At 41.0% G+C, this 27,819-nt stretch overlaps 1 protein-coding gene across 2 annotated transcripts in view; it reads left to right on the top strand.

Annotated features, from left to right (window-relative positions):
* Positions 1-27,819, top strand: part of CROT (carnitine O-octanoyltransferase) — a 54,069-nt gene that overhangs the window by 23,080 nt on the left and 3,170 nt on the right. For both annotated transcript variants that reach the window (XM_075558463.1, XM_075558462.1), the window contains exons 6-16: positions 7,069-7,177; positions 12,094-12,187; positions 12,299-12,424; positions 14,489-14,590; positions 20,885-20,968; positions 21,041-21,148; positions 21,368-21,498; positions 25,071-25,194; positions 26,597-26,675; positions 26,759-26,852; positions 26,971-27,090. In XM_075558463.1, coding sequence (XP_075414578.1) covers positions 7,069-7,177; positions 12,094-12,187; positions 12,299-12,424; positions 14,489-14,590; positions 20,885-20,968; positions 21,041-21,148; positions 21,368-21,498; positions 25,071-25,194; positions 26,597-26,675; positions 26,759-26,852; positions 26,971-27,090 — 1,171 coding nt within the window. The remainder of the gene's footprint in view (positions 1-7,068; positions 7,178-12,093; positions 12,188-12,298; positions 12,425-14,488; positions 14,591-20,884; positions 20,969-21,040; positions 21,149-21,367; positions 21,499-25,070; positions 25,195-26,596; positions 26,676-26,758; positions 26,853-26,970; positions 27,091-27,819) is intronic.

Raw genomic sequence — 27,819 nt, 5'->3', positions numbered from 1 at the left:
GTTCCTGGTTTTCGAACGGGGAGCAGGGTGTATTCTACTAGCATACCTGCCTCTCCAAGCCGGTTGATGTGGGAGCTCTGCCCTCCCGGGCTTCCTTGGACAGTGGGTATTGCCGCATGCTGATGGGAGTCGCGGTGCTGAGAGGCTGAATGACCACTGGTGTCTGATGTTGGGCCAGTCCCGGGGGACTGCATTTAGACCAGACCTCGGGGATGGTTTTTATTCACTGAATGAACAGTTTTTCGGAGCCTGACACTGGCTCTGGGTCCGAGAACAGAATATATTCTTCAGATAATGGAACAGATACTGTAAGTTGAAGCACCGGTTTTTCAGTTGGGTTTATTTTCACAGGTACCGCTTTGTCCGTGGAGTTAAATGACAAATCCTGCCCACGGGAAGACAGGCATGGCCAGGAAGGAATGGGGGATTGTGCCACGGGCTGTCAGTGGCCTGACTGTAGTCCATGGACAGGCTTTGGGCTCTGTGGTGGCTGCAACAATAGAAGTGTTTGTTGAGGACAGAGTCCCTTGAGCCTCTTTCAATAGGGAGAAGGTTGCATCTGTATCCACTAAGAAGTTTACCGGGTGGCCCCCCTACATTTAAAGTTAGCCTGGCTCCTGAGATTCTTGGGAGCCTCTGGATCAGTTGGGGTGTACAGCCTGTAAGCCTCCTTGAGGCGGTCAAGAAAAACACTGGAGACTCACCCGTAGCTTTCTGCACTGTCTCACTCACCTTAGACAGATTAACGGGCTTTCTAGCAGCCCCCGGAGGCCCTGCAACAGAAATTGGTGATACCTTATGTCGTTGGGGTCCCATGACAGGCGCCAGGTTGGAAACAAAGCTTCTTGTGAATGCAGGGCAGCCACTGGCTGTCCGTCTGCCCCAAGTAGAATCTTATGGGTTTCCCTCTGGATTCTTTCCTGTTCTTCTGCCGCAAAGAGAACCTGTAAGAGTTGCTGACAATCATCACACCTTAACCTTGGGGGAATTTCCATAGCTTGATACAAAGTGGAGGCTGCTACAGGCTGGTTCCACTCAGGCTAACTATCACCATGCTTACTTGATTTGTATGCTGAACAAATAATTCGAGAAACCAGACCATATGAGGAAGAAGATGGCATTAGGATTTGGAGGAAGGCTTATTAACCTGTGATATGCAGATGACACAACCTTGCTTGCTGACAGTGAGAAGGACGTGAAGCACTTGCTGGTGAAGATCAAGGATGGCAGTCTTCAATGTGGATTACTTAATTAAATGAGAACCAAAATCTGCATCATGATAAATGGAGAAAAGATAGAATTTTTCATGGGTTTCATCCTGCTTGGATCCACAGTCAATGCTCTCTGAAGCAGGAGTCAAGAGATCTAACAATTTATTGCATTAGGTCAATCTGTTGCACAAATCTTTAAAATGCTGAAAAGCAAGGCTTTTACCTTGAGACTCAGATGTGCCTGACCCAGGCCATGGTACTTCAGTCACCTCATAGGTATGTGAAAGTTGGACTTTGAGTAAGGAAGACTGCAGAAGAAGACGTGAAGAATGACGGTGCTGGTGAAGCATATTGAAATTACTGTGGGCTGCCGAAAGAGCAAACGAATCTGCCTCCGAAGAAGTGCAGCTAAATGCTCCTTCGAAGTTAGGGTGGTGAGGCTTTATCTTTCGTTGTCCAGGTTCTCAGGGAGGCCACTCCCTAGAAGAAAAGGTCGTCACAGTTGGTAAAGTAAAGGGCAGCGAGAAGGAAGACCCTCGGCAGGCTGGATTGAGACTGGCTGCAACAGTTGGCTCAACATAACAACTGGGAGGCTGACGTAGAACCAGCAGTGTTTGCTTCTGTCATACACAGGGTCGCTGCTTCCTGGAACTGGCTCGACAGCCCCTAACTTCAACAGCATACATGTTGGCAGTAGGAAATGTGTGTTCTCTTGGGCAGCATTTAACAGGTACAGAGGAAGAGGCAATACATTTTTACAAGAACTAAATTATAACGCTAAGCCTTGTAATCCATCTTGGATAAAGAGAAAATTGGAGAACTTAAGAATGAGAGGGCCTAAAAAAGTTCATGGAGAAAGTGAAGCTAAAAGGTATAGAACTTTTCCACAAACTTTTTGAGGCCCACTTGCAGGTTGTAAGGGGAGAGGATAAGATACACACTGCTGAGGCTAAGAGACACTAAAGCAGTTACTATTAGGACTTTTGTTTTTTTACTTATCCCATAAGAAATCATTATGATTAATTCATTTATGCCTTTCATCCCTGTTAACTTAGCCCAAGTTCATCCTGTTACACTCATGGATTTGCACATGCAGTTTACGAGAGTCATGAGCTTTCTTTTTTTTTTTTTTTTTTTGAGTCATGAGCTTTCAATGATTGTTTTGAGCAAAGCACAGACAAGACACTGTTTTAACAGTGTGGTCAGCACGTGTTTATTAATCATAGAACAAAGAGGCCACGATCAGTTGAACAGCTTACAACATTATCAGCCAAGGTTCCTTGAAGTTAGGCCCCCATCCTGGGTTGATGTTAAATCACACCTAAACACATCCCACTTTGTGTGGAAGAAGTCCAGCCTCTCTTTTCTGGGGCTAGTTTACTAGTCTGTGACGATGCCTAGTTACCAAACAGCACGTACAGAAAGCAAATGGAGTAAGTCAAGGATAATAAAGCGGGAGGCCCTTTGCAGTTCTTTTTATATATATATGTGGATAGATTTATATAGCACAAAGGAATACAACAGCTAACTAGTCCACCCAGCAGTACAGAAGGCTCAGTTCAACTCACTTCATGAAAAATGAATATACTGGAAATCCTTCAACTCAAGGACTGCCGGGTTCAAGGTCAAGGAAGCAGATGGTTAAGTCTTCCTTTTGGCAAGGCAGACAGTCAACCCACAGGCAGCAAACAGCAGGGCAGGTCACCAACAGTCAGCATATCAGGAGCTCAGCAAAGCAGTCCCAGATGGGATATCAAACTCAACAACACAAGATGACAGGATCCATCAGCCTCAAGCTCAACCCACCAGCAGCGTGGTAAACCAGGTCTGGAAGGAGCCTCGAGAGCTAAGGTCCACAGGCTAGCCTGGTAGTGTACTTCACAAGTTCAGGCAGAGCACTAACTAAAGCAGCCACGTGCCATTCCGCTCACCAGACAGCAAGAGAGAGAGGGGCAGGCCTTGCCAAGCCTTTTCTCTCTTTGTCCTCCAAACCGCAACCTGATTAATCCCACATGTTCCTATAGGCCAGGAGGGCACAATAAACCTTATCACAGTGGGATGTGACTGATATCTGTGTTTTAACCAGCCCTCCAGGTGGTGTTTATGATTATAGTTTTTTTTAAATTTTAGTGGGTGCTCTTACATGTATTATAACAATCCATCCATCATATCAAGCGGATATTGTTGGCATCACCAATTTCTAAACATTGCCTTTCTTCTTGTGCCCTTTGATACCAGCTCCCCCCCCCCACCTTTCACCCTCACGAACACTTAATGTATTATGATTGTTATTATTTATACATATCTTACATGGCACATTGTCCCCTTCACCTACTATCCTGACATTCATACCCCTAGAGGTGGGACATTCAAGTTTCAGCAGCACCTGCCTCAAGCGATTGCAATGAAGGGTTGTGATAGAATCGAGGGCAAAGTTGAGGGAAGCAGCCAAACTGCACCCACATTGCCACTGAGTTGACTCATGGTGGCCTGCCTACGTGTGCCCAAGGAGGACTGGAGTTCACAGGGTTTTCAGTGGCTGAGTTTTTGGAAACAGATCACCAGACCTTTAGACCTGAACCCTAAATTATTAACCTTTTTGCTAGCAGGCAAGCATTAACTTGTTTGTGTCCCACCAGGGTGCTCAAAGAGAAGCTGCACAGGTAGTAAAACTCCACGAACTACCAGGTGGGAGGCCCACAAAATAACTAGAACTCAACAAAAGTAGGGGTCATGGAAGGAAGGCCACCGAGTGCAATCGAACAATACAGCCATACTAGGATGACGTCGAGGCAGAAAAGTCTGTGGATGAGATATACCCTGTCTTCTTGTTCCTCTGATCTTTTTTAAACTGGTGTTTCCATCCGCAGGAAGGCGAGGTTTTCTACACCTGTAAAGCGTTGCAGTCTGGGAAATCCACAGGAGCAGTTCTACCGTGTCCGGTCAGGTTGCTATGAGTCAGAATCCACTCCATGGCCTTGAGTTTGACTTCTTTGGCTTTGGTGTTTCCATTGGCAAAAAGCAATCAAGAACCAGAGGGCAAAGAAGCCCACAGCAGAGAGTGCCCCCTCCCTTTCTCTTCCACCTCTAGCTATCGCAAATTACGGAACAAGATTACAGCGAATAAAGGGTCCAATCTTGCTTTTTCATTTTAAAAACAGTTTAATTACAGGAATGCTTTCGTTACCGCCATTCTGTGTGTGAGCCCCCTAACCTGGGAGTCATTTGGGCAAGTCCGCGACGACTCTAGATGACTAGATTTCCGCGGGCTGTATGTAGACACGACGGAGTTGTGACTGTGTTACCCCAAGTCCACTCCACGACGTCCCAGCCGTTGAGTCCTGCACTCGTGGTGCTTTGGCATTTTCTTCTCCCTCACTGCTGGGCACTTGGCTCGCTTCTCGTCTGTTTGGGCTTCTGGCTTTGCTAGGACAAAGAATGCTGCGAGAACGTTTCTGTGCAGGTGCTTTGCACTGACCTGCATTTCTGTGCACGAGCATCCCACCCGAGGAAACGCTCAGGGAGTGGATGCGCGGTGTCTGGTCTTCAACCACGCCGGGAACCGAGTGAGTGAGTCGGCGCAGGAGTGTCGTCCAGCTCAGGCGGCAGAACGTCCGCGCGTCGGGCGCTGGGGCTCCAAGGATGCCACGGCCAGTCAGTGTCCCCCGGCCCCCTCGGGGCTCCGGATGCCACTCGGCCTCACGGCCCGTGGAAAAGCGGCCGCATGGAGGCCAGGGGGCGAGGTCGCGGGTCTCCTCCGGCAAGGGCCTGGCAGGCAAGAGGCCGCTCGGCTTGCCCGTCCCGACTTCACACGACTCTCGTCGCGAGACCGCGAGGCCTGGAAGAGCTGCGCGAGCTTCTGGCTTCTTGGAGCGAACCCCCCTTTGCAGTTCTTGCTCCTGTTTTTCGGAGAAGTGACCATTTCCTGCTGGCTGTTCTAGATTTAGAGGTGTGGGATAGTTCTCCCTCCGTTAGCCCACTAAGATGGCTTAACAGAGGGAGGGGTTCTTCAGAAGACGGCCCTCTCCCCTCAAGCACATACTCTGTAGAGGTTGTGTCTATTCATAGCTATGGAGAACCATCTGTTTATCATTAACCAAGAGTGCCTATCACGCCAAGTGACTCATTTTTATTTGATAATGTTTAAAAGGTAATAGAAGTAAATTTAAAAGGATTTTTGGAGGAAGAGAAGGAACCGGCTTGAAAAAGGCCATGTGGCACAAGGGAGTCCACCTCCTAGTTCTTCAGGACATTCACTACAAGAGAAAAAAGTGATAGTGTTTCAGGTGATGCCCAACTTCCAGTGGTGGTGGGAGTTGTATTGGCCATTGAGTTGGTCCTGACCAATGGCCACCCATGTGTGCAAAGTAGAATTGCTCCGTAGGTCTTCCAAGGCTATGTCAGAAACAAACTACCGGACCTGTCTGTAAGGGACCTCTGAGTGAATTCCACACGCCAATCTTTCAGCTGGTAATGGAGCGTTTTCTTATAAGTGGCACACAGAGACCCCTGCCTTGCAGTAGATGAATATGTTTCATGGGAATGATGTGTGTAGGGCACTTACCCTAGTTCCTTGTGTATAATGCAAACCAGTGAAATGTGTGCCAGTTGTCTTAGAAATTCTCTCTCCTTTTTCTGTTGTCCTTTTTTAGAGGGAGGGCTCAGAGGTCATGTAAGAGTGCTTTTGGTAAAGGGACTTACACCTCAAACATAGTAACATATCAGAGTAGTCTGAGGTGCACGGCAAGTGAGCAGTTCTCGGGTAGTTAGGGCGTGCCAAAGGGTTCCCAGGCTGGCTTTTCAGGGCGTCCCAGATGTACTCAGTGCTTCAAGCAAATGACAGACGGGCTCACATCCTTCCCCCTGGTACTAGAACATGCATTGCCCTGATTTTTTAAAAAACATTTTATTAGGGACTCATACAACTCTTATCACAATCCATACATATACATACATCAATTGTATAAAGCACATCTGTACATTCTTTGCCCTCATAATTTTCAAAGCATTTGCTCTCCACTTAGGCCCTTTGCATCAGGTCCTCTTTTTTCCCCCTCCCTCCCCGGTCCCCCCTCCCTCATGAGCCCTTGATAATTTATAAATTATTATTTTGTCATATCTTGCCCTATCCGGCGTCTCCCTTCACCCCCTTTTCTGTTGTCAATCCCCCAGGGAGGAGGTCACATGTAGATCCTTGTAATCGGTTCCCCCCTTCCAACCCACTCACCCTCCACTCTCCGAGCATCGCCCCTCACTCCCCTGGTCCTGAAGGTATCATCCACCCTGGATTCCCTGTGCCTCCAGCTCCCATATGCACCAGTGTACATCCTCTGCTCTATCCAGTCCTGCAAGGTAGAATTCGGATCATGGTAGTTGGGGGAGGGAGCATTGCCCTTATTTTTGTCTCTCTTTATTGAAAGTTATTAGGTGAACCATAGCTAGACATTATTACAACTAAATTATCTGTGAGCAATTAACATTACAATAATTATAGAAAGAGACTTTTTAATTCAAATGACTGTCCTACAGGATTCCTCTGCTACTCTTCTTTCTCTTTGTTCCCCTTCCTAAATAAAGTTAGCAATAGTTTGGAATTTATATGATTCCATGGGGTGCAAGCATTTGAAATGCTTGTGGATTTCTAGATGTTTCACATGAACAAGTTTCACGAGTGTGTGTGTGTGTATCATAATAACAAGCTCCATTAAGTTTTTACTTTTTGTTCATGTAATATATTTCTAATCAGATACATAAAATGTTGGAGAAATGATTGCTTTCTTTTCTCGGATATAAATAATTAACATTGCTCCTTTTTAACGTTTGGAAATTTGGGTCTTGTTTTCTGTTCCTTATTCAGAGAGTGAAGGGTGTTCGCCAAGCCACATAGCAGTGCTGTGTCGAGGCCGAGCTTTTGCCTTTGATGCAATGCATGAAGGATGCTTGCTCACCCCACCAGAGATTCTCAGGTTTGCAAACTACTATGCCCTGAATCTTCTTAGGACAGAGATTCTTGCTTGATTAAAAAAATGAATTTACGGAATTGTCTCTGTAGTAGGTGGCAGTAAGGATTTTTTTTATATGTTGATTTTTAAATTTGTTTTAATTTTATTTCTCATTCAAAATTTGAATTTTATGAGAGGTAGATGAATACATTCTTCTTGGAGAAAAGAAAAAAGTTGAGATATTACCTTCATTTCCTGCCCCACAATCCCTGTTAATAGTTTGGTGTCTTCTATCCTTCCAGACCTCATTCAATGAATTTACATGGACACATAGCTTAACATTTTTTTAAAATGTGTACATGTACACAAACATTTGTTATTTATCTGTGTATATACACTATATATACTTGTGTATAGCTGAGTTTTTCAGCACATTTTGTATGCAGTTTTATGGTAAAATTAGGTGCCTCAGCTGATATTGAGGTTGGCTTATACTCAAGTATATGTGATATGTAGTTTAAACTTTATTATGGATAATTGCAAAATGAAAGATAATCTAATGCAATCCTCATGGATGAGAGTATTTCAAAAAGTGTGTGGAACTGAAAGATAATGGAAATTTTTCATTAACTTATGAAGCCTCCTTGTATTCATCCCTTAGTTCAGTAGCTATTAACTGCTAGTTTCAACAATTAATGTTGTTTCATCTGTACCTCATTGTGCCCCACTCCCTCCTGGATTATTTTTAATGAAAATATCAGTTGTAATATTATTTACCAAATTATTTTAGTTCATATCTCTAAAACATACATACACAGCACCGTCAGTTTCATCTAATGATATACTTCTTTTAAAGAGTTAACGATACTTATCTCTTCATACTGTATTCAAACTTCCTAGATTGTCCTACAAATGTTGAGAAGCGTCGATACACACGTTTTATAAAGTTTTTTGTTCTGTGTAAGTAATATGTACAATATTACACACATAAATGTACAACCAATTACTCAGATAATCCCCATTCAAGTCAGCTAACAGAAAGTTTCCAGTACCCCAGGAGCCCCTTGTCCCCCATCCACTTCCTAAGCTTTTCTCTACTTCCAAGGCAGTCACTTCCACTGTTTACAGTTTCTGCTATTACAAATACCTGTACACATTTCTTTACAAGTGAGTAGTGCACATGTGCATGAGTTGCTCTCCAGTATTCATACCCGAAGAGAAGACTTGCTGAGCCATAGGGACGTGTCCATTAGATTCAGTCAGTTTGCCAGTTTTCTCAAGTGGTTGTTTCAGTGAGCACGTCCACCAGTTTGAGTATTCTAAGAGGTTTTTTTTTAAATAGATTCTGGGTCTGATCTCCTTATCAGTTTTATGTGTTGAACTTCACAGAATTGTAGAACATACTAACTTAATGTTCTCTTCAAGATGTCTCGTCAGTGTAAGAAATGCTGTATACTACCGAGGCTTCGTAACGGTGTTTTCTGTGATGAACAGAAGTTCTTAATTTGAAGTTAGTTCAAAATGTCAATTTTTTACTGTATGGACTAAACTTTTTGTGCCCTGATTTTATTTCCTCATGTGTGTGTGCTTTCTAGGAGGGGCCCTGGTGATGTAGTAATTTTGTGTTGAGCTGCTAACCAAGAGGTCAGCAGTTTGCAACCCTCAGCTGCTCCATGGGAGAAAGACAAAGCTTTCTACTCCTGTAAAGAGTTACAGTCTCAGAAACCCAGAGAGGGAGTCCTGTCCTGCCCTATTGGGTTGCTATGAGTCAGAATTGACTCAATGACAGTGAGGGTGAGGGTTTTTTAGGTGTCATATCAGGACATGCTTTAAAATATGTTATTTTGGTATGTATCTGTAATTTTCTCCTTTTGGTCAATAGTAAAGCAATGATATTTTATATTCATAGTCACTTCTTTTTTTTTAAAATTTTTTTATTTTAACAATTTATTGGGGCTGATACAATTCTTTTCACAGTTCATACATATACATACATCAGTTGTATAAAGCACATCTGTACAGTCTTTGCCCTAATCATTTTTTCTCTTTTCTTCTTTTACATTTTATTAGGGACTCAAACAACTCTTACCACAATCCATACATATACATACATCAATTGTATAAAGCACATCCATACATTCCCTGCCCCAATCATTCTCAAGGCATTTGCTCTCCACTTAAGCCCCTTGCATCAGGTCCTCTTTTTTTCCCCCCCTCCCTCCCCATCATAGTCACTTCTGATTTTTTTTTACTGTTGCATAGCGTCCTGTGAAATGTATATACTGTGTTTACTTGGCCATTTTTCTACCAGTGGCCATTTTCGAGTTTTCATTGTTTGCTGTCATAAACATTGGACATTTTGCTAATATTTTCTATCAGTTAACTTTAAAATTTTTATTATAATTTTAGAGTTATTCCGATGTATGCAAACTTGTTGGTCTTTTTATATCTTGGACAAAGATATTTTATATGTTGTAATTATAATTTTATAATTTTTTGACCTAGTAATTAGATCAGACTTACTAATTGTATTACTCAAAGCCATTTTTAGCCATTCTTCTAGAAATCAAATACTTGTAATCCTCAGGATAAATGAGTAAACTAACAAAGAATTTGAATCACTTTTTAGCAGTCAGTAGAATTCACAGAAACATCTGGATTTCTGATCTTTCTTTAAAAAGAAGGAATGCTGGTGGTGTAGTGGTTAACAGCTGGGTTGTGATCCTCTGCAGTTCAAAGCCAGCCAGCTGCTCACTGGGAGAAAGGAGGACTTCGAGTCCCTTAAAGACGGGTAGTCTTGGGGACCCACAGGGGCCTTCTCCCCAGTCAGAACGGACTTGATGACAGTGAGTTTGAGGTTTGAGTGGATTGTAACTACTAAAGAATCAACTACTGATTTTTTACAGTGTTTCAGACAAATTATGATAGCATAATAAGAAATCTTTTACATGGGATTTTCCTTTTTCAACATGATAAAAATTGTCCTCTTGGATAATTTGAGGGCTTCATCAAATCTGAAAGATTTTCTAAATATTTTACTAATCTGTTTATTACCCTTTAATTTTGGCCAATAACGTTTTCTGATTCAGCAGTTTGTGCAGCTGCAATTAGATGTCCAGTTCAGTGCCACTGATTATGGTCATCACGTTGTGCGCTGTGACCACCATCTGTTTCTCAAGACTGTAGTGCCCTCATTCACAGACACTTACTGACCGCAAGCAATGACGTTCCCCGCCTCACTCCCACCCTGGGAACCACTAATAAGCTTTCATTTCATGCCTATTTCATGTATAAGAAGGATCACCCAATGTGTGTCCATTTGTGACTGACTTATTTCACTCATCAAATGTTTTCAAGGTTCATACATCTAGGTTGTAACATGTAGGAAGACTTCATTTATCTTTTGGGCTGAATAATATTCCATGTGTGTGTGTGTGTGTGTGTGTGTGTGTGATTTTTCTTGTTCTTTTATCTATTGATGGACATTTCACATTTTGGCTAGTGTTAATAGTGCTGCAATGAACATTGATGGGCAGTTTAATGTTTGTAGCCCTGTTTTCAGTTCTCTGGATTTGGTAAAATAGAAAGTCAGAGTAAGAAAGTAAGACCCTCAACAGAATGGATTGACACGGTGGCCGTGACAGTGAGCTTAAACATAAGAATTGTGAAGGTGGCACAGGACTGAGCAGTGTGTCATTCTGTTGTACATCGGGGTGCTGGAATAGACTCAGCGGCACCTATATTTACACAGAAAAATATACAAAAATCCAACAGTCCCGACATGTACAGTTTAGTGATACGGATAACGTTCTTCCGCTGTACGATCATTCTCACCTTTTCAGAGTTGTGTCTCCCTCATTTCACAAACTCACTGCCACCCAAGGTTAACTAGTAATCTTTTGAGCTAATGGTGTCAGATCCTGTAAAGATAGTTCTTAGAAGAGCAAAGTGCCCAAGGCAGGTATTTTCTAATAGTTAAGCCATACTATCATTTGGTTTTAGGAAGACTTGCATTATTTTTGTTTTAAGGGTTAAAGATTGTTAGAGCAACACTTTCAGGGTTCATCCACCCACCAAGGATCCAGAAAGTCTAGGGTCAATGATAATTTGACGCTGTTTTCTATAGTTACCTCCCTTTGCTCAGTATTCTCTGGACTCTTTGATCGGAATGTTTCGTAATTGTAACTGAACATCATTGAGATTTTCTGGTTTTGTGGTAAAGGAGGCACGTAGTTGTTCAGAGATTCAATTAGCTAGACATTCCAGGTGCCATTTCTCCTGTATTGACTCTCCTTCCTCTGTCTTGCCAGGTGAACAAAGACCATTTGGTGTGGTTTAGATGGTCACCGGCAAAGTTTTAAGAACCTGGGCACTATATCATCAACTGGGAAGTAGCAAACATTGAACACTTTTATTAGGCCAATTATCTGGGCTAATCCATGAAACCATGACCCTAAATTTCCAAACCAAAGAAGCAAATGCCATTAGTTATTCGGTTGTATGTAAACAACTATCGCAGCCACTCTCTTTTTTCCTTGTTGTTGATGTAAATATACCTATCTCATTTTTGCCAATTTCACTTTTTACAGGTACATAACCTATTGGCACAATGCTTATAATAGGCTATCATTCAACCCTATCTTTGACGGAATTTTTCCATCACTGTTAACTGACTTTACCTCCCTCCCTACTGCCCACTTTAACCTCTAAGAAATTTGGTCTCTGTACATTTGCCTTTTCTTGTCTTTTGATATAAATGTGATTATACATAAATAAGCCTTTTTATTGGCTTATTTCACTTAGCATAATGTCTTTAAGCTCTATCTACATTGTAATATGCATGAAGACTATATCCATAGACTGAGTAGTATTCCATTGTATGTATGTACTGCCTCAAACTACTTATGCTTTTGTTGACTCTCTCTTTAAATATTCCATAGGCAGTTGACATACATTCAGAAGAGGTGCCATAGCGAACCCGATGGACCTGGGGTATCAGCTTTAACTAGTGAGGAGCGTACTCGTTGGGCTAAGGTTTTAACTTATCTATTTCCTAATGAACTTTTTCCCAAACAAATGCATTCTATTTTCTGGTCGTATCATGTTTCATTTGTAATGTTTAATCATTATCTCCTTGCCTTTTAGGCACGAGAATATCTAATTGGCCTTACTCCAGAAAACTTGACTATATTAGAAAAAATCCAGAGCAGTATATTGGTTTATTGCATGAATGATGGCAGTCCACATGTATCACCAGAAAATTATTCTCAGGTACTTAACTCTCTTGCTTGATTTTTTCTCACATTTTCCCTTTTTTGCGATTCTTGTGCATCTTAAACAAGAGCAGATTTCCCCGCTTATTTTATACATGTATGTTCTTCGCACTCCTCTTTGTACATATCATGCCAACATTATTCAACCTTTATTTTTACATTGATCACACGCATAGAAAACTTGCTCGCAACATTCGCTAAGTGAGCTTCTCGGACCAGAGACAGCATGAGAACGTACCTGTAATCCAAACCTATGTGCCTTGACACCTGAGTGGGAAATGTTTGTCCAATAATTATATAATTCTCACGAATAGTTTACTATATCATATGATTTTATTGAACACACTGACTTTAGTCAATGCAATCTTATTTAATCTTCCTTTCTTGCAGTAATGCTATTTTCTAGAAAATATAAAGTGGTAATCATATTATTAGTTTCTTAAACTTTTGAAAACATTTAAATCATTTCAAAATGAAGTTGTCAGTATAAAATGATAGGAACAAAGTTTTCTGGAATTAAAACACCTTATAGCCAGAAACTGACCTTTTCTTCAGCTGAATGTATATGTGTGTGTTTGTGTGTATGTGTATATATTTAAGTAGGAGAATCACCAAACTTCTTTCTAAGCCAATTTTAAAGTCTATGCTATTAGATGTATGTTCTTTGTACAGGGAACTGAATATGGATCTACTTCAAGATTTACTTCCCTACAATGACTTGCAGTATTTGCTCCATGTTTTAGTTGTGTATGGTCCAAACATTTTTACAGTCCATTGTTGGAGTACATTTAGAAGGAGCCCTGGCGGTGCCGGGGGCTGCTAGTTTGAAGCCGACTAGCCCCTTTGTGGCTGGAAGAGGACGCCTCTAGTCCATAAGGAGTTGCAGTCTTGGGAAGGGAGGGGCTGTTGTACTCTTCCTGTAGGCTGGCTATTAGTTGGAATCGACTCAATGGCAGCGAGTGAGCAGCCTAAATATATACGCACAGACACACATGTGAGGGCGCTTCAGAAATGTTGTGGAACAATACCATTATCCTTTGTTCCCCAAAAAGTTTTATTGGCGTACCATTTATTTTGTTTGTTTGTTTGTTTGTTTATTAATTTTAACAATTTATTGGGGCTGATACAATTCTTTTCACAGTTCATACATATACATACATCAATTGTATAAAGCACATCTGTACAGTCTTTGCCCTAATCATTTTTTTCTCTTTTCTTCTTTTACATTTTATTAGGGAGGGGTACCATTTATATATCATATATTTCAATAGTTCAGTCATATAAAGGAGATTGTACAACCATCAGCATACCATTATCTTTTAATTCTATCTTCTCACAAACTTCTGAAGCCCCTTTGTGGTAACATGTGTAATTGAAGCTTCATATGACAGTGATTATTACCTTAACTGTCTTCATTGTATTCTGATATTTGCTCTTTCTCTTTCCTTGGATTACTTTTTCTAAAGAATACTGAACAGGATGCCCTGAATTGATGGTGTGAATCACAGCTGGTGTGAATCACAGCTGGGCCATGAGCTACAGTCAGAAAAGCACATTTATAGATTCACCAAACTTCTAAATCTATTTTAAAATGTACACTGGATATATGTTCTAGGTTCAGGGAACTGGATATGGATATGCTTCTGTAACTTTCTTAAATTAACAATGAATATTTGCTCCGTATTTCATTGAGTATGGTTAAATAAATTTTCAAACTGTAGTTCGGAAAGTGGGATATGAATATTTGTGGTACTGCTTCAACAAATTTTAACGACTGCACATATTAAGGCCTTGTGTACACCATTCAACTTGTTAAAATCTTGCCTCTTTGATGATATGTGCTTTAAGATCCATCATATTGGGCCTTCTGGAAGATTTTCCTTAAGGTTTAGAGAAATATGTATCTGAAGTTATAGCTAGAATTATTATTAGCACCTTTGGATATAATTCTATTCTTCCCTTGTTTAGTTTACTTGAAGTAGGAAAAGTGAGATGATATAAATGTATGTGTTTAAGATGAAAATACTTAATAAATCAATTTAGAAAATTATATTTATTTTAGATAACTTCAATGACCCTTGCTGGAGATCCAACAGTGCTCTGGGGTGACAAATCCTATAACTTGATTTCCTTTTCTAATGGATTATTTGGCTGTCATGCTGATGTAAGTATACTACTGAATTGGTTTTTCCTTTTAATCTCCTAGGTGAATTCAAGTGGCAATAAACCTTAAGTACTGAGGATGCTTTGTGGTTTATGGCAATATAGGAAAAGTGTAATTATGACTTCTCATTGGAAATACTAGTACAGTACAACTATAGTAATTTGTAAAGAGTCCTGACGGTGTAGTGGTTACACATCGTGCTGCTGTCCGCATGGTTGGCAGATCAAAACCAGCAGCAGCTCCAAGGGAGAAAAAATGGGCCGTCTATTCCCATAAACAGATACCATCTCTCAAAGCCACAGGGGTTCTCCATGGGGTTCACAGCATAGACTCAGTGGCAGTGAGTTGAGTTGTTGATATAGTAAGTTATCTGTAGTTAGGCCAACACTTTGGGGTAGTTTCAAAATGTAAATTGCATGCACTTTAAAATTTAGTACAAGCTCTTTTAAGACCCATCTATTTCTTCAGAATCATAACTGATTTCATTATTAATGGCAGTTTATATAATATTCTATCTATAGTGACATATATGTGGATGTATTTCTAAGTGTATCTATTTCTCTAAAATGACATGCAATCTTTGGTACATGGGATATTTAATTACAATGATTAAAATTTATTTTAATATAAAATATTGACCATCTTTGTAAATTTTTACCTCCTTTCATAATTTTGTTTTTCTTAATTTCATATTGTCTTTCTTATCTTCTTCTCTGAGTTAATCTGGGTAGACTAGAGAAACAAAGTTCATAGACACATATTTTATAAGAAAGAGTTTTATATAAAGGGTATGTGTACATTAAGAAAGCATCCCAACCTAGTGCCATCCAAGTTCATAAATGCATCATTAACCCATATGTGTGACACTGATTTACAAAGTCTTCTTCAATCTCACAAAACACACTCAATGATGCCAAATGCAGGAGGAAAGTCGAATCAGTGAGCGTGTAAGCATCTCCACGTGGCTTCTCCCGCATCCAGGCTGCATCAGGCTAGATGTCAGGGGAGCAAGCCCTTAACAAATCATCACAGACCTGGTAGGCACAGTTGTACAGTGATAATAAGTACAGATTATAAGTAAAGTCATAGAGAATATGAGAGATAGAAGAGCGATTCAAATAATGGAGTCAGACACATTCATGGTAGCAGCTTACCTCAGCTCTGGGTGGTACAGGGCAGGAGAGAGAGACAGATTTATTGCTAACCAAGGCTTATAAATCTTTTGGGGACCTGCAAGCCTCCTAATTACAGGTAAAGACAACGTCACAGGAAAGGGTTGTACTATAGGTAATACAGTAATGGGAGGGGAGGTATATGCATAATAGGAAGAGGAGGGATTAAGGGTACACATCTGACAAGATGGGCAGGTCCTAGATTCATGATGGCCGCCTAACCTTGATTGCCCTAGAGCTGGGGATGTTATTTTGCCTAAGCTTTCAGGGGAAGCAGTCCACTGTCCCTAACAGCAGGGAGTGAGCCCTACCTATTGTGGGAGAAACAATGCTGTCTGCTTGCTCTGGATGGCAGGAGTCTTAAGGGAGATAACTTGACAATCATTTACCATTAGTTGCAAGCATTGTCCCAAGTCTAACATATATTTGGGGAGTCGAGCTGGATAAGACTATTTGTATCCCACAGGTAGGTACATGTGGCTTCTAAGGGATGTGTCACAGGAAGTGAGCCTTGCCATCTGTGGCAGAGAACTAGCGAGGCAGTCACACTGGTCTGACCATCAAAGAACAAGAGAGAAAAAAAGGAGACACTGGCCATTTATCTCTCTGCCCTTCAATTAATCTCACATGTGTTCATTGGCCAGGTTGGCGCAATAAACCAAACAATCACATCCTACTTGTTTTATTACCGACTGATTCTACCTTGTCATTTCCTGGTTGCTAATGGAGAATCTGAGAGGTTTATGAATCAAGAAAATTAGAAAAAAAGAGTTGTAATATTTCTATATTCCTATAATACTTTTTGTGAGTTTATAATTTGAAATAAGGTAGTATGAGATACATTTATCTTTTCAGTAGCTTTCCTCTGAAGTCATTTAGTGACTGTAAAATATAAAAAGGCCTGCTACATTCATCTGGGGCTAGTAGTTTTATTAATCAGTATTTACTCAGTTAAGTGATTGAAATCTAAATAAAAGTGGTATTAGTTCGAGAAGATATTTATTGATATAAGACTAACTGAGCTTGGATAAATTTGACTTCAGGGGTCCAGATACTTCATCAGAAGTCTTCTCCGCCCTCCCATTTTGGCGACAACTTACATGTTTAGGTAAACTGCTCTCCATGGTTGCTGTACCCACAGTCTTGTGTTTGCATATCTCGTTTCATAGCTGGGCCTCAGGGGAAATAACCATCTTTTTTCTCAGTGGCTTTAGCAAAGTCCTAACAATAAAGTGTATTGGTTTTGATTGGTCTGTGTTGATCATGTGCCCATTTTGAGGGCTCAGGTGCTGGGGTCACATGAACCGAGAGGGCAAAATCAGTCTCATTGAAGCTGCCTGGATGGAGCCATGAGGCATGCTGACTGACTGAAGGAAAATAGAATCCCCCCCCCTTTAATAAATTCCAGGAGAAGGTGAAATGATCATCAGCTTGTAAGAAAATCAGATATCTAATATACCGTACACACTCGAGTATAAGCCGATCCGAGTATAAGCCGAGGTACCTAATCATTACCTGGGGAACCAGAAGAACTGATTGACTCGAGTATAAGCCTAGGGTGGGAAATGCAGGATGTGAATTAACACAGAGACCAGAGGGGAGAGACGGAGCGCAGCCACAGACACATCCTTACCAGTTGAGCTGCTGGCTAAGTGAATCACTACGGTGCTTCTGCGACATCATAGGACGGCTCTGATTGGTTAGATGTGAGTAAACAAACATTCAAAGCCCTGCAGTGTCAGTGGGGCTTTGAATGAACAGCAGAGGAACGGCAATCACCCGCGAGCTGTTGCACCTCGCTGGGGTACCACTGATCCGTGTATAAGCCGAACCCCAGTTTTTCAGCACATTTTTTGTTTTGCTGAAAAACTCGGCTTACACACGAGTATATACAGTATATATTAGGGAGCTCTTGTGACACTGGTGGATAGCGGTGGACTGGCAAGATTCATAGTTCAAATCCACCAGCCCCTTCAAGGGAGGAAGGTGGAGCTTTTCTGTTCCCCTAAAGCAGAGGTTCTGAACCTCTGGGACATGACCCTTTTGGGGGTCAATGACCCTTTCACTTGGGTTGCCCGATTCATAGCAGTAGCAAAATTACAGTTATGAAGTAGCAATGAAAGTAATTTTATGGTTGGGAGTCACCACAACATGAGGAACTGTATGAAAGGGTTGTGGCCTTAGGAAGGTTGAGAACCACTGCCCTAAAGTCACACAGCCTTAGAAATTAATAGGGTTGCTACGAGTCAGAATAGATTCAGTGGCAGTGCATTATACATAGTAGCAACTCAACAAACCAGTAGTGAAGGTTGCATGAGCCATTTTCTTTTTTTAAAGCATTTTATTAGGGACTCACACAACTCATCACAATCCATACATATACATACATCAATTGTATAAAGCACATCTGTACATTCTTTGCCCTCATCATTTTCAAAGCATTTGCTCTCCACTTAAGCCCTTTGCATCAAGTCCTCTTTTTTCTCCTCCCTCCCCGCTCCCCCCTCCCTCATGAGCCCTTGATAATTTATAAATTATTATTTTGTCATATCTTGCCCTGTCCCACGTCTCCCTTCACCCCCTTTTCTGTTGTCCGTCCCCCAGGGAGGAGGTCACATGTAGATCCTTGTAATTGGTTCCCTTTCCAGCCCACTCGCCCTCTACCCTCCCTGTGCATGAGCCATTTTCAAGAACTATTTATTTTTCCTTTAAGTCCATTATTGACAGAATATTTTTGTTAATTGCCTCATTTTTCTTCTCTTCAGTTCCTTCTATTTTTCTCCTTGACCTTCTTCAGTCTGGTTCATGCCCTCCTGGTCCCTGAAAACTAGCCTTTGTAAGGTAGCTAACTACCGCAGCTTAGGAGAATCCTAAGACAGCTTCCACCCATTTCTCTTTCAGCTGTCCACCGAGGCGGTTACACTCTTCTTTACCTTGTTCTCCTACTACCTCCTCCTCTTAACGCTCTGTTCCTAGCTATGATTTGATTCTGAGAGGGACTAGAATATGATGTACACTTCCTCACTCTCCACCTGCTGTCTTGCTTGGTTTTATAGTTTCATTTTTATACAGATAATTTGCAAATATTCTCTTCCAGCTTTTATCTTTTATGCTTATTTTGCAAGTTGTGTTTGACTGTATGTTATCTTGCTCAAATCAGATGTTAGATGGTTTCATTAAGGTGACTATTGCAAACAGACCCTGTTGTCTCATCTCCTTTCCTGCCACCTCTCTCCACCAAAATATACCAAACATGGTGCTGTGTGCTTGAATGCAGGATAAAGCTATTTTAATGATAGTTTCTATTTATGCATAGACGTACTGCTCGTACGTACCCTAGCACTCCGCTAGTGCTCTCCTGTAGTGAGTGGATGGATAGGATTGACGTGCATGCATTAACACCCACATGTTTATCTCCATTTGATAATCTGCTTTTAAAATTTCATGTAGCTTCCTTTTGTAACCTAGGATAACTTTAGAAAATGCAATTTACTTAGGTAAAACATCATATTTCAAGTAAAGCTGTTTTTACTCCAAAACCATGCTGCTGTTCTCTTCCATCCATGTAGTAATAATTGAATATTGACTCTGGGTCCTTAACTGTGCACGTTTGTATGATGCCAATCAATCACATTTCCCCCTTTCATTTTCAGTCCTTAGGCCCCAATATTTTGTCTTCTCTGTTTGGTACATGAGGGCACACAAGCAGCATGTCCTCATAGGAACCACCTGATGGTGCTGTCATCAAAATGACATGGATCTTCATATGATTGAACTGTAGAATTGTAAAATAAGTGGATTATGTGCCAATAAAAATGTTTTTGTAAGAACATGGGAAAAATAAAGTAAATTGAGTTTGTCCTCCAAACTACGTGATGAGAAATTAGTTGCAGTGCTTCTCTGGAGATGTAAATGTCAAGCCCACAACACCCCTTTTCCTTCCGTCCCCACTTTTCTTAAGCACTGGGAATTATTTCCACACATCTGGACACTGCTCTGCAGACATATCAATTGGCTCTCTGTTAATACTCACCTAGTGACCTGCTGGCTTCCTTAGCGGAATGGTGCCCATCCTAAGGAAGGTCAGAAGCTTTTCCACACACTATGATAATCTCAGAGCATCTTAGCATTACGTCTGCAAACCGCACAAACCAAAATTATTTTCTTCAGATTGATTGTTTCTTTTGTAGACTCCCCCATTCCCACAAGAGCCCTAATTAGGTACTCCCCGCTCATAACATGTGCTCTTTCTCAAACAATACATAACAGCTTAGCACACTGATGGAATCTCTATCTTTACAATTAGGAAGTGAAGAATTGCAGGATTTGAAGAATAAGCTTACTCTTTGCACTTCAGCGTAAGCTGTTAAGAATAGCAACCCTAGTGCTGCTATTGAGTCATTTTACACCTTACATTGACCATGTAGGGGGTTTTGAAATAATAAATCTTCACAAGAACAGATAGCTTCCTTTTTCTCCTGCAGAATGGGTGGGTTTGAACTGCTGACCTTGTGTTAGCAGACCAAGGCCTAACCCCTGATGTCACCAGGGCACTCTCAAGAGTGCAGGCAGGGAAGGTGAATGTAAGTCTATTGGGTAAAGTTTTTTGTTTTTCTTTAAACAATTTATTAGGGGCTCATACAACTCTTATCACAGTCCATACATATACATACATCAATTGTATAAAGCACATCTGTACATTCTTTGCCCAAATCATTTTTTTTTCTTCCTCTTTTCTTTTTTTATATTTTATTAGGGACTCATACAACTCTTATCACAATCCATACATTTACATACATCAATTGTATAAAGCACATCCATACATTCCCTGCCCCAATCATTCTCAAGGCATTTGCTCTCCACTTAAGCCCCTTGCATCAGGTCCTCTTTTTTTCCCCGCCCCCTCCCTCCCCATTCCCCCCTCCCTCATGTGCCCTTGGTAATTTATACATCGTTGTTTTGTCATATCTTGCCCTATCCGGAGTCTCCCCTCCCCCCTTCTCTGCTGTCCCTCTCCCAGGGAAGAGGTCACATGTGGATCCTTGTAATCAGTTCCCCCTTTCCAACCCTATTGGGTAAAGTTTTAATGACAAAATATTCAACATGTTTGTTTTCATTTCAGCATTCTCCTTATGATGCCATGGTTCTGGTAAACACCAACAATTATGTTGATGTAAAGATTTTTGAGAATGAAGGGAAATGGAAGGTATGTTAAAAGATTTCCTTTTACCATAATATTTTTAGAGACAAATTATCTTTAAGTCTTTTCTGTTTTCAGGGTTCAGAAAACGTACGGGATGTGCCACTTCCAGAGGAACTTGTCTTCACTGTGGATGAGAAAATATTAAATGACATAGAACAAGCTAAGGCCCAATATTTCAAGCAGGTATATTATTTTATCTTGGCTAGTAATTCTTTCTCTTTTAATCATCAATATAAAGTTTGGCTATTATCAAATCTATATATTATGACACATTTTATAGTTAAAACTGTAATGCCTTTAAGTATTTATTTCTGATGATTAATATAAATTGTAATGTTGTTATCTTTGGCGTATTCTCCTGACATGATTTTTTATGTTCCATTTACTAACTCTTTCTGTTAGGCATCTGATCTGGATATTGTGGCTTCTGCTTTTACATCTTTTGGCAAGAAGCTAACAAAGAAGAAGAAGCTTCACCCTGACACGTTTGTTCAGCTTGCACTTCAGTTGGCCTATTACAGACTTACTGGACGGTGAGGAATACTCGTTTTTCATGGTCAGAATCTTGATGTCTAGAGGCTTATCCTTTCCTTAGCCAGTCCCTTCTCCCTCTTCCTTCCCTCACTTTTCTCCAATTGGTACACTGTCCTAATTTGCACTTCCCTCAGTAGTTCTTGGGGGTTTAATCAGTCTTTAATAGATTACAGATTATGAGTTCATGAAAAGTTATGAATCTATAGATTATGTAGCCTTTCTCATTAGGATATTAGGATTGGCCGTTGTGACTATCTCAACTTAAGCATAAGTAGAAACTCCTTCATCTTTTTAACTAATGTGAGAATATCTTTAAATTGATACCTGGGTCCTTCATATTTCATGGAACTACTGATAAGATGAGGTTTGAATCTACGCTCTTGCTGTTTCTCTGTCTCCTGTGTGCTCTTGGTATCGTCTTCTTTTGTAGTTTTTCTTTTGCATTCGTAGTTTGCCTTCTTTGATTTGTCTGTTCTTCCACTTTATCTGCAATACCAACTATACTTCTTTTTGTCCTATTATAATTATTTTTAGTAGAGCTTCCGAAACACATCTTTATCAATCAACCCTTCCCCTCCCCCTCCCCAACAAACAAACAAACAAAGCAAAAGCTCCCTGCTCGCAAGTCAGTCCCTGCTCAGAGTGCCCCTGTGGGGTGCTACAGAACCAGCATCCTCATCTTTCTTCTGAGGAGCTTCTCCTGGGTTTGAGTTGCCCACTCCTTTGAAGTCCTATGTTCCACTTCACATGCAAGAAGTCTTAGTGTTGCGTTTGGATAACTGGCTACTAACTGGAAGTTCAGTGGTTCAAACCCATTAGCAACTCCTCAGGAGCATGATGTGACCTTGAGACTTACATAGTCTCTTCTAGCAAGGCTTGTCACTGGTTGGTTGCTTTGAAGTGAATTCAGCTCAAGGGCAATGAGTCTACCTCTAAATAACATTTTCCACTTCACATGTAACTGAAGAGCCTTAAAGCAATGTGCTTTTATTTTTCCTCTGCCATTTGTTTGTACTGTCATGGCCATATATTATGCATCTATATGTGCTATAAACCCTATAATACATGTTACCATTTCTGACTCAATAATGGTTTGTTTTATTATGGTAAAATATACCAAATCCATACTTCCTAATTTGTAACGAGCATAAGCATGCAGTTCAGTGGCATTAATTACATCCTCAGTGTTGGGGGGGGGGGGGATGAAGGTAGTTGCATACTTCCTATTAAGCAGGATCTTGTCCTTCATTCACACCTAGTCCCGGGAACATCTGAGCTCCCTGTCTCTATGGTATTTGACCTGTTCCAGATACTTCATGAAAGTGGAATCGTGTGCGCTCTGTCCTTCTGGACTTGAGTCTTTGCACGTAGCACGGTACTTTGAAGGGTTGTGTGCATCTGCCACATTTTGTTTACCCACTTATTTGTTGATTAGTACCTTTTGGCTATTGTATGTTTCTATGAACATTTCAGTACAATTATCAGCTGGAGTCCTGCTTCCACTTATTTTTAGAGCACGCCTTCATCGCATGCTCATTCTGTTGCAGACTCTTTGACGACCTGCTACACATTCTCCACAGATTTTTATTCCCACCTGCAGTACACCTGTTCTAATTGTCCATGTCTTTGACAACACTGGCTCTTTTCTATTTGTTTGTTTGCATAGTCATCCCGGTAGATGTGACTATTAAAATAAAATCATCATCCTAATAGGTGTGAAAGGATCTCTGGAGCCACAGTGGGTTCAGTGTTGGGCTGCTAACTGCAAGGTTGGCAGTTCAAACCAACCGGCCACTCTTTGGGAGAAAGAGGAGGGTGTCTGCTTTTGTTAAGATTTTCAGGCTCAGACAGCTACATAGGGTCACTGTGATTAGCAATCAACCTGATAACAGTTGGTTTGGGAATTTTTAGTAGATGTGAAGCTGTATCTCTAGTCATGTTTTTACTTGCATTTCCCTACTGACTTGTCACGTTAAAAATCATAATGATGTTATGCTCATGGGCTGTTTATATATTTCTTTAGAGAAATGCCCCTTCAAATCCTTAACTCATTTTTTATTGTTCAGTTATAAAAGTGCTGTTGATGTTCTGGATACTAGATGCTTACTAGATAGATGATTTGCAAATCTTTTCTTCAACTCTACGTATTATCTTTTCACTCTTGAGAGTCTTTTGTGCAAAATTTTAACAAAATCTAAGATATCTCTCTTTTCTTTAGTCATTGGTACTTTTATTGTCATATTTAAGAAAATTTGCCAAATCTAAGGTCATGAAAATTTGCCCCTGTGTTCTTTTATTTATTTATTTATTTATTTATTTATTTATTTATTTATTTATTTTTTCGACAAGCCCTTGTGTCGAGGGCTGCCTTTCAGTAGATCGCAGGCCTGTGTTCTTTTCTAAGCATTTCATTAAGCATTGATACTTTAATAAAGGAATCAAAGAATAAGGATTTCCTATTGGTTTTCTACTGCTGGGTAATAAAGTACCTCAAAATGTGTGGCTTACAATAATGCATTCATTATTTTCTTGTTTTTGTGGATGAGGAATTCAGGCGTGACTAATCTGGTGCCTCTTGCTCAAAGCTTCTCTTGAAGCTGTGTAGGCTGAGGGCTGTGTTCAAACTCGCTTCCTTAGTTCTTAGCAGAATGTAGTCCTTCAAGGTCTGGGCCAAGTCCTCCTTCAGTTTCTTGCCATTGGAGCCTGTGAGCAAGCTTCCAGCATTGCAGCAGGCTTCTACAGGACAAGGGAGGGAGGGAAGTGAAAGCGCATTGAGAAGTGCACATTGCCTTCACTTTTGCCCTATTCTCGCCGTGAAAAGTGAGTCAAGAGGAATAACGCTTTCCAAGTGAGAGGCTTCTTTGAAAGGCTTCTTTGAAAGGCCTGGGTACTAGGATGTAGTGCACTCTGGAGGCGCAGTACGCATGTGTTGAGCTGCTAGGCACAGACACTGGGAGGAAGCAAGATGAGGCTTTCTGCTTCGCAAAGAGGTACTGTCTCAACCACCCCCAGAGCGAGTTCTACCCTAGTCGCTAGACCCTCAGACCATTGTAGGGCTGAACTATAGTTAAAAAAACACACAACTAGGAACAAATTCCTAATGACACTGCACATATCTTATTTTGAAGTAAAAAAAACAAAACAAGCAAAAACACCCGGCGGGCCTGATAAGTGTCGTCGGCGGGCCGTTGAGGACCCCTGCTCGGGGGTGCCCACGAGTCGGAAATGACCTGATGGCCATGAGTTTGGGTTTGGTTGCGAGGGGGCGAGGGGGCATCTCCAGTCTATGGGAATTGACCGTTGCTAAGCCTTTGAAACGGCTCAGATTTTAGCAGGTCCTGCTACCAAAACATTGTATGCTCTTTGGTTTTGACAGTCGATTTTTTGGTATTGGAAGTCCCATCTCTAATCTCTATTTTAGAGCGTAGGCAGCTTTTTTAGTGAATTCTGTAAAGATAATGAGCATTTATTAGATGTTTTATTTTTATAAAAGAGGTACAACTGCTTGAAAATTTAAGATAGTGCTTTAGTGTTTCTTAGCATATATTCTCATTTTAATTTCTTCTTTTAGCCCAGGTTGCTGTTATGAAACAGCTGCAACAAGATTTTTTTACCATGGTCGTACCGAAACTGTACGATCTTGTACAGTAGAAGCCGTCAAGTGGTGCCAGTCCATGCAAGATCCTTCTGCTCAAGTGAGTATTTGTAAAAGAAATGTTCACTAGGTTTAATTTTTCTAAAGAGTTCTTGACCCTTGAAGAACGAGCTTCTTTGCTTCAGTTTCCCTGGAGCATTACAATACTGTCAGACTGCCCCATTAAGTTTCAAAGCATTTGTTCATTTGTCGGTGAGGTGTGTGCTTGGAAAGAATATGATATGGAATGTCAACGAGGCATACTGGTAGTTCACCCTCCTCACTGTGTGTTGAAGGGCCCATCAGTGAGTCTAGATAGAGAGTATTGACTCATTTAGGATTTAAAAGAAGCCCACTGAGCCATTTTCTAGACAGAGTTTTTCAATTCATTGCTTTACTGATCTACTTTCAGAATGGTACCAGTAAAGTACACATTCTCCCAAAGCCGTCTTGTTCTGACTGATGATTCTGAGCTCCTCCGTCATCTCTTCCCACGGTGTAGTGGATTTGATTTCTGTGTATTTGATACAGTGACATTCACATGAATAGTTTTCATTTATCTTAAAAAATTCTCCAATATCGTTTCTTTTACCAGGGCCATATTTTCCAGCTACCAGTCCTTCTGTGTTCACAGTAATCAGTCACATTGCAGTTACCAGTCATTAGCAGTATTTCTTGATTTCCTGTTTGATAGATTTCAGACTGCAGAAGTGAACAAAAGTCTTAAATTTCTTTATCTAATTTCATAGAACTGTTTTATTATCTCTTTACACAGTCTTGAAAGCACAGTTGCTTTTCTCTCTATACTTTTTAGAGTCCTATTAGTGCAGTTCTCATGTTTCTGTTGTGATTATATGTAGAGCTCGACAGCAGGGCTTACAGGAAAGAAACAGGAGGCCCGGAGGTCTAGTGGTTAAAACACCGGCTGCTCATGAAAGCCTCAGTGGCTTGCACCTGCCAGCTGCTCCAGGGAACAACGACATGGGTTTGTGTCTGTCCAGATTAACAGCTGTTGAAGTGATCTAAGGTCACCCTGCTCTCCCCTGCAGGGTCTCTGAGTTTGAATTGACCTAATAGCAATGGTCTTTGGCTTATAGGCAAGAAGGGAGTCCTTGGGTGATGAAAATGGTCAACATGCTCAGCTGCTACCTGAGTGGTTGAAGATTAGCAGTAGCAGAGGCACCTCTCACGTTAGCCCTGCCACCCTATCTGAAATAGCCGCCATCGAAAGCCGAGGGAGTGCACTTGTACTCTGCTGGGGAGAGTCAGCTCAGTGGCACCCGAGTGTCGCCTTGCAGATAGGAAAGAAAGGCAATAGAATAAGAAAAAGACCTGTACGTGTGTAGCATAGAATATCTTAGAAACATTTTTCTCTTCCTTATGATCTAAATCCTATAATGAGCTCAGGTGCTTTATTTGTCTGGCTTTTTTAATTGAAGCATCTCTTGGTTTTGTTAACGCAGCTGCTTGAGCGGCGGGAGAAGATGCTGCGAGCTTTCACAAGGCATAATAAGATGATGAGAGACTGCTCAACTGGGAAAGGTACTTGCATCGGAAATATTCCTATTTCCCCCGAGTCTCATGCTGAAAAGTGGTGTCTAACTTCAGTTTGGGTTTCACTGCAGGGTTTGACCGTCACCTGTTGGGTCTCTTGCTCATAGCCAAAGAGGAAGGGCTCCCCGTTCCAGAGCTCTACACAGACCCGCTCTTCTCCAAAAGGTAAGAGAGCATTGCGTTTGCAATGCCATCGGCTTTTCATGTGAATGTTAAAGAAAACCTCAGAAGCATTGTAAGCATCTCTAGGTCTTTTAAAATATCCTTTATTTGTGCCATTCAGTGGAGGAGGTGGAAATTTTGTTCTCTCAACAAGTCTCCTTGGTTATTTCCGAGTCCAAGGAGTGGCTGTTCCCATGGTACACAATGGCTTTGGATTTTTCTACCACATCAGAGATGACAGGTGAGGCTGCTCTTTTGAATTCTTGTTGTGCTCTAGTGTAAGAAAGCTATCCCTTTTCTCGTTTGAATATGTTTGTTCTACGTTGTGAGTATGACTGTGTTGTCATCTGTCACTTGTTTAATTTGACTATTGTTTCCACCGCTTAGGCAGCAAGCTCTGTTTGTTTCTCTGTTGTGTTTCCTTCAGCGGACCCTTTTGAAAAAAATCATTTTATTGGGGGCTTATTACAACTCTTATCACAATCCATACATCCATTAGTTGTGTAAAGCACATTTGTACATTCATTGCCCTCATCATTCTCAAAACATTTGCTCTCCACCTATGCCCTTGGCATCAGCTCTTCATTTTCCCCCTCCTTTCCCGCTCCCCCGCCCCATGAACCCTTGATAATTTATAAATTATTATTTTTTCATATCTTGACCTATCCGACGTCTCCCTTCGCTCACTTTTCTGTTGTCCATCCCCCAGGGAAGAGATTATATGTAGATCCTTGTAATTGGTTCCCCCTCTCTATCCTACCCTCCCCAGTGGACACTTTTCAGAACCTGTCTTGTAAGTTCTTTGGTACAGAACACAGTTTAAGACTGACTCAGTGACTTTATTATTTCCCCAAATCAGGGCACATTTGCACATAGTTGGTCTGTGTCAGAGGAAAGCAGGCTTGAAAGCACTTCAGATGCAGTACATATATTTACATTTTGAATATATTATTTTTATACTTTTAGAATC

Source organism: Tenrec ecaudatus, chromosome 9 (assembly GCF_050624435.1).
Source record: "Tenrec ecaudatus isolate mTenEca1 chromosome 9, mTenEca1.hap1, whole genome shotgun sequence".
In the NCBI taxonomy this organism is placed as follows: Eukaryota; Metazoa; Chordata; class Mammalia; order Afrosoricida; family Tenrecidae; genus Tenrec; species Tenrec ecaudatus.
Note: the sequence above shows the minus strand (reverse complement) of the source record. Positions and strands in the feature narration are given on the sequence as shown.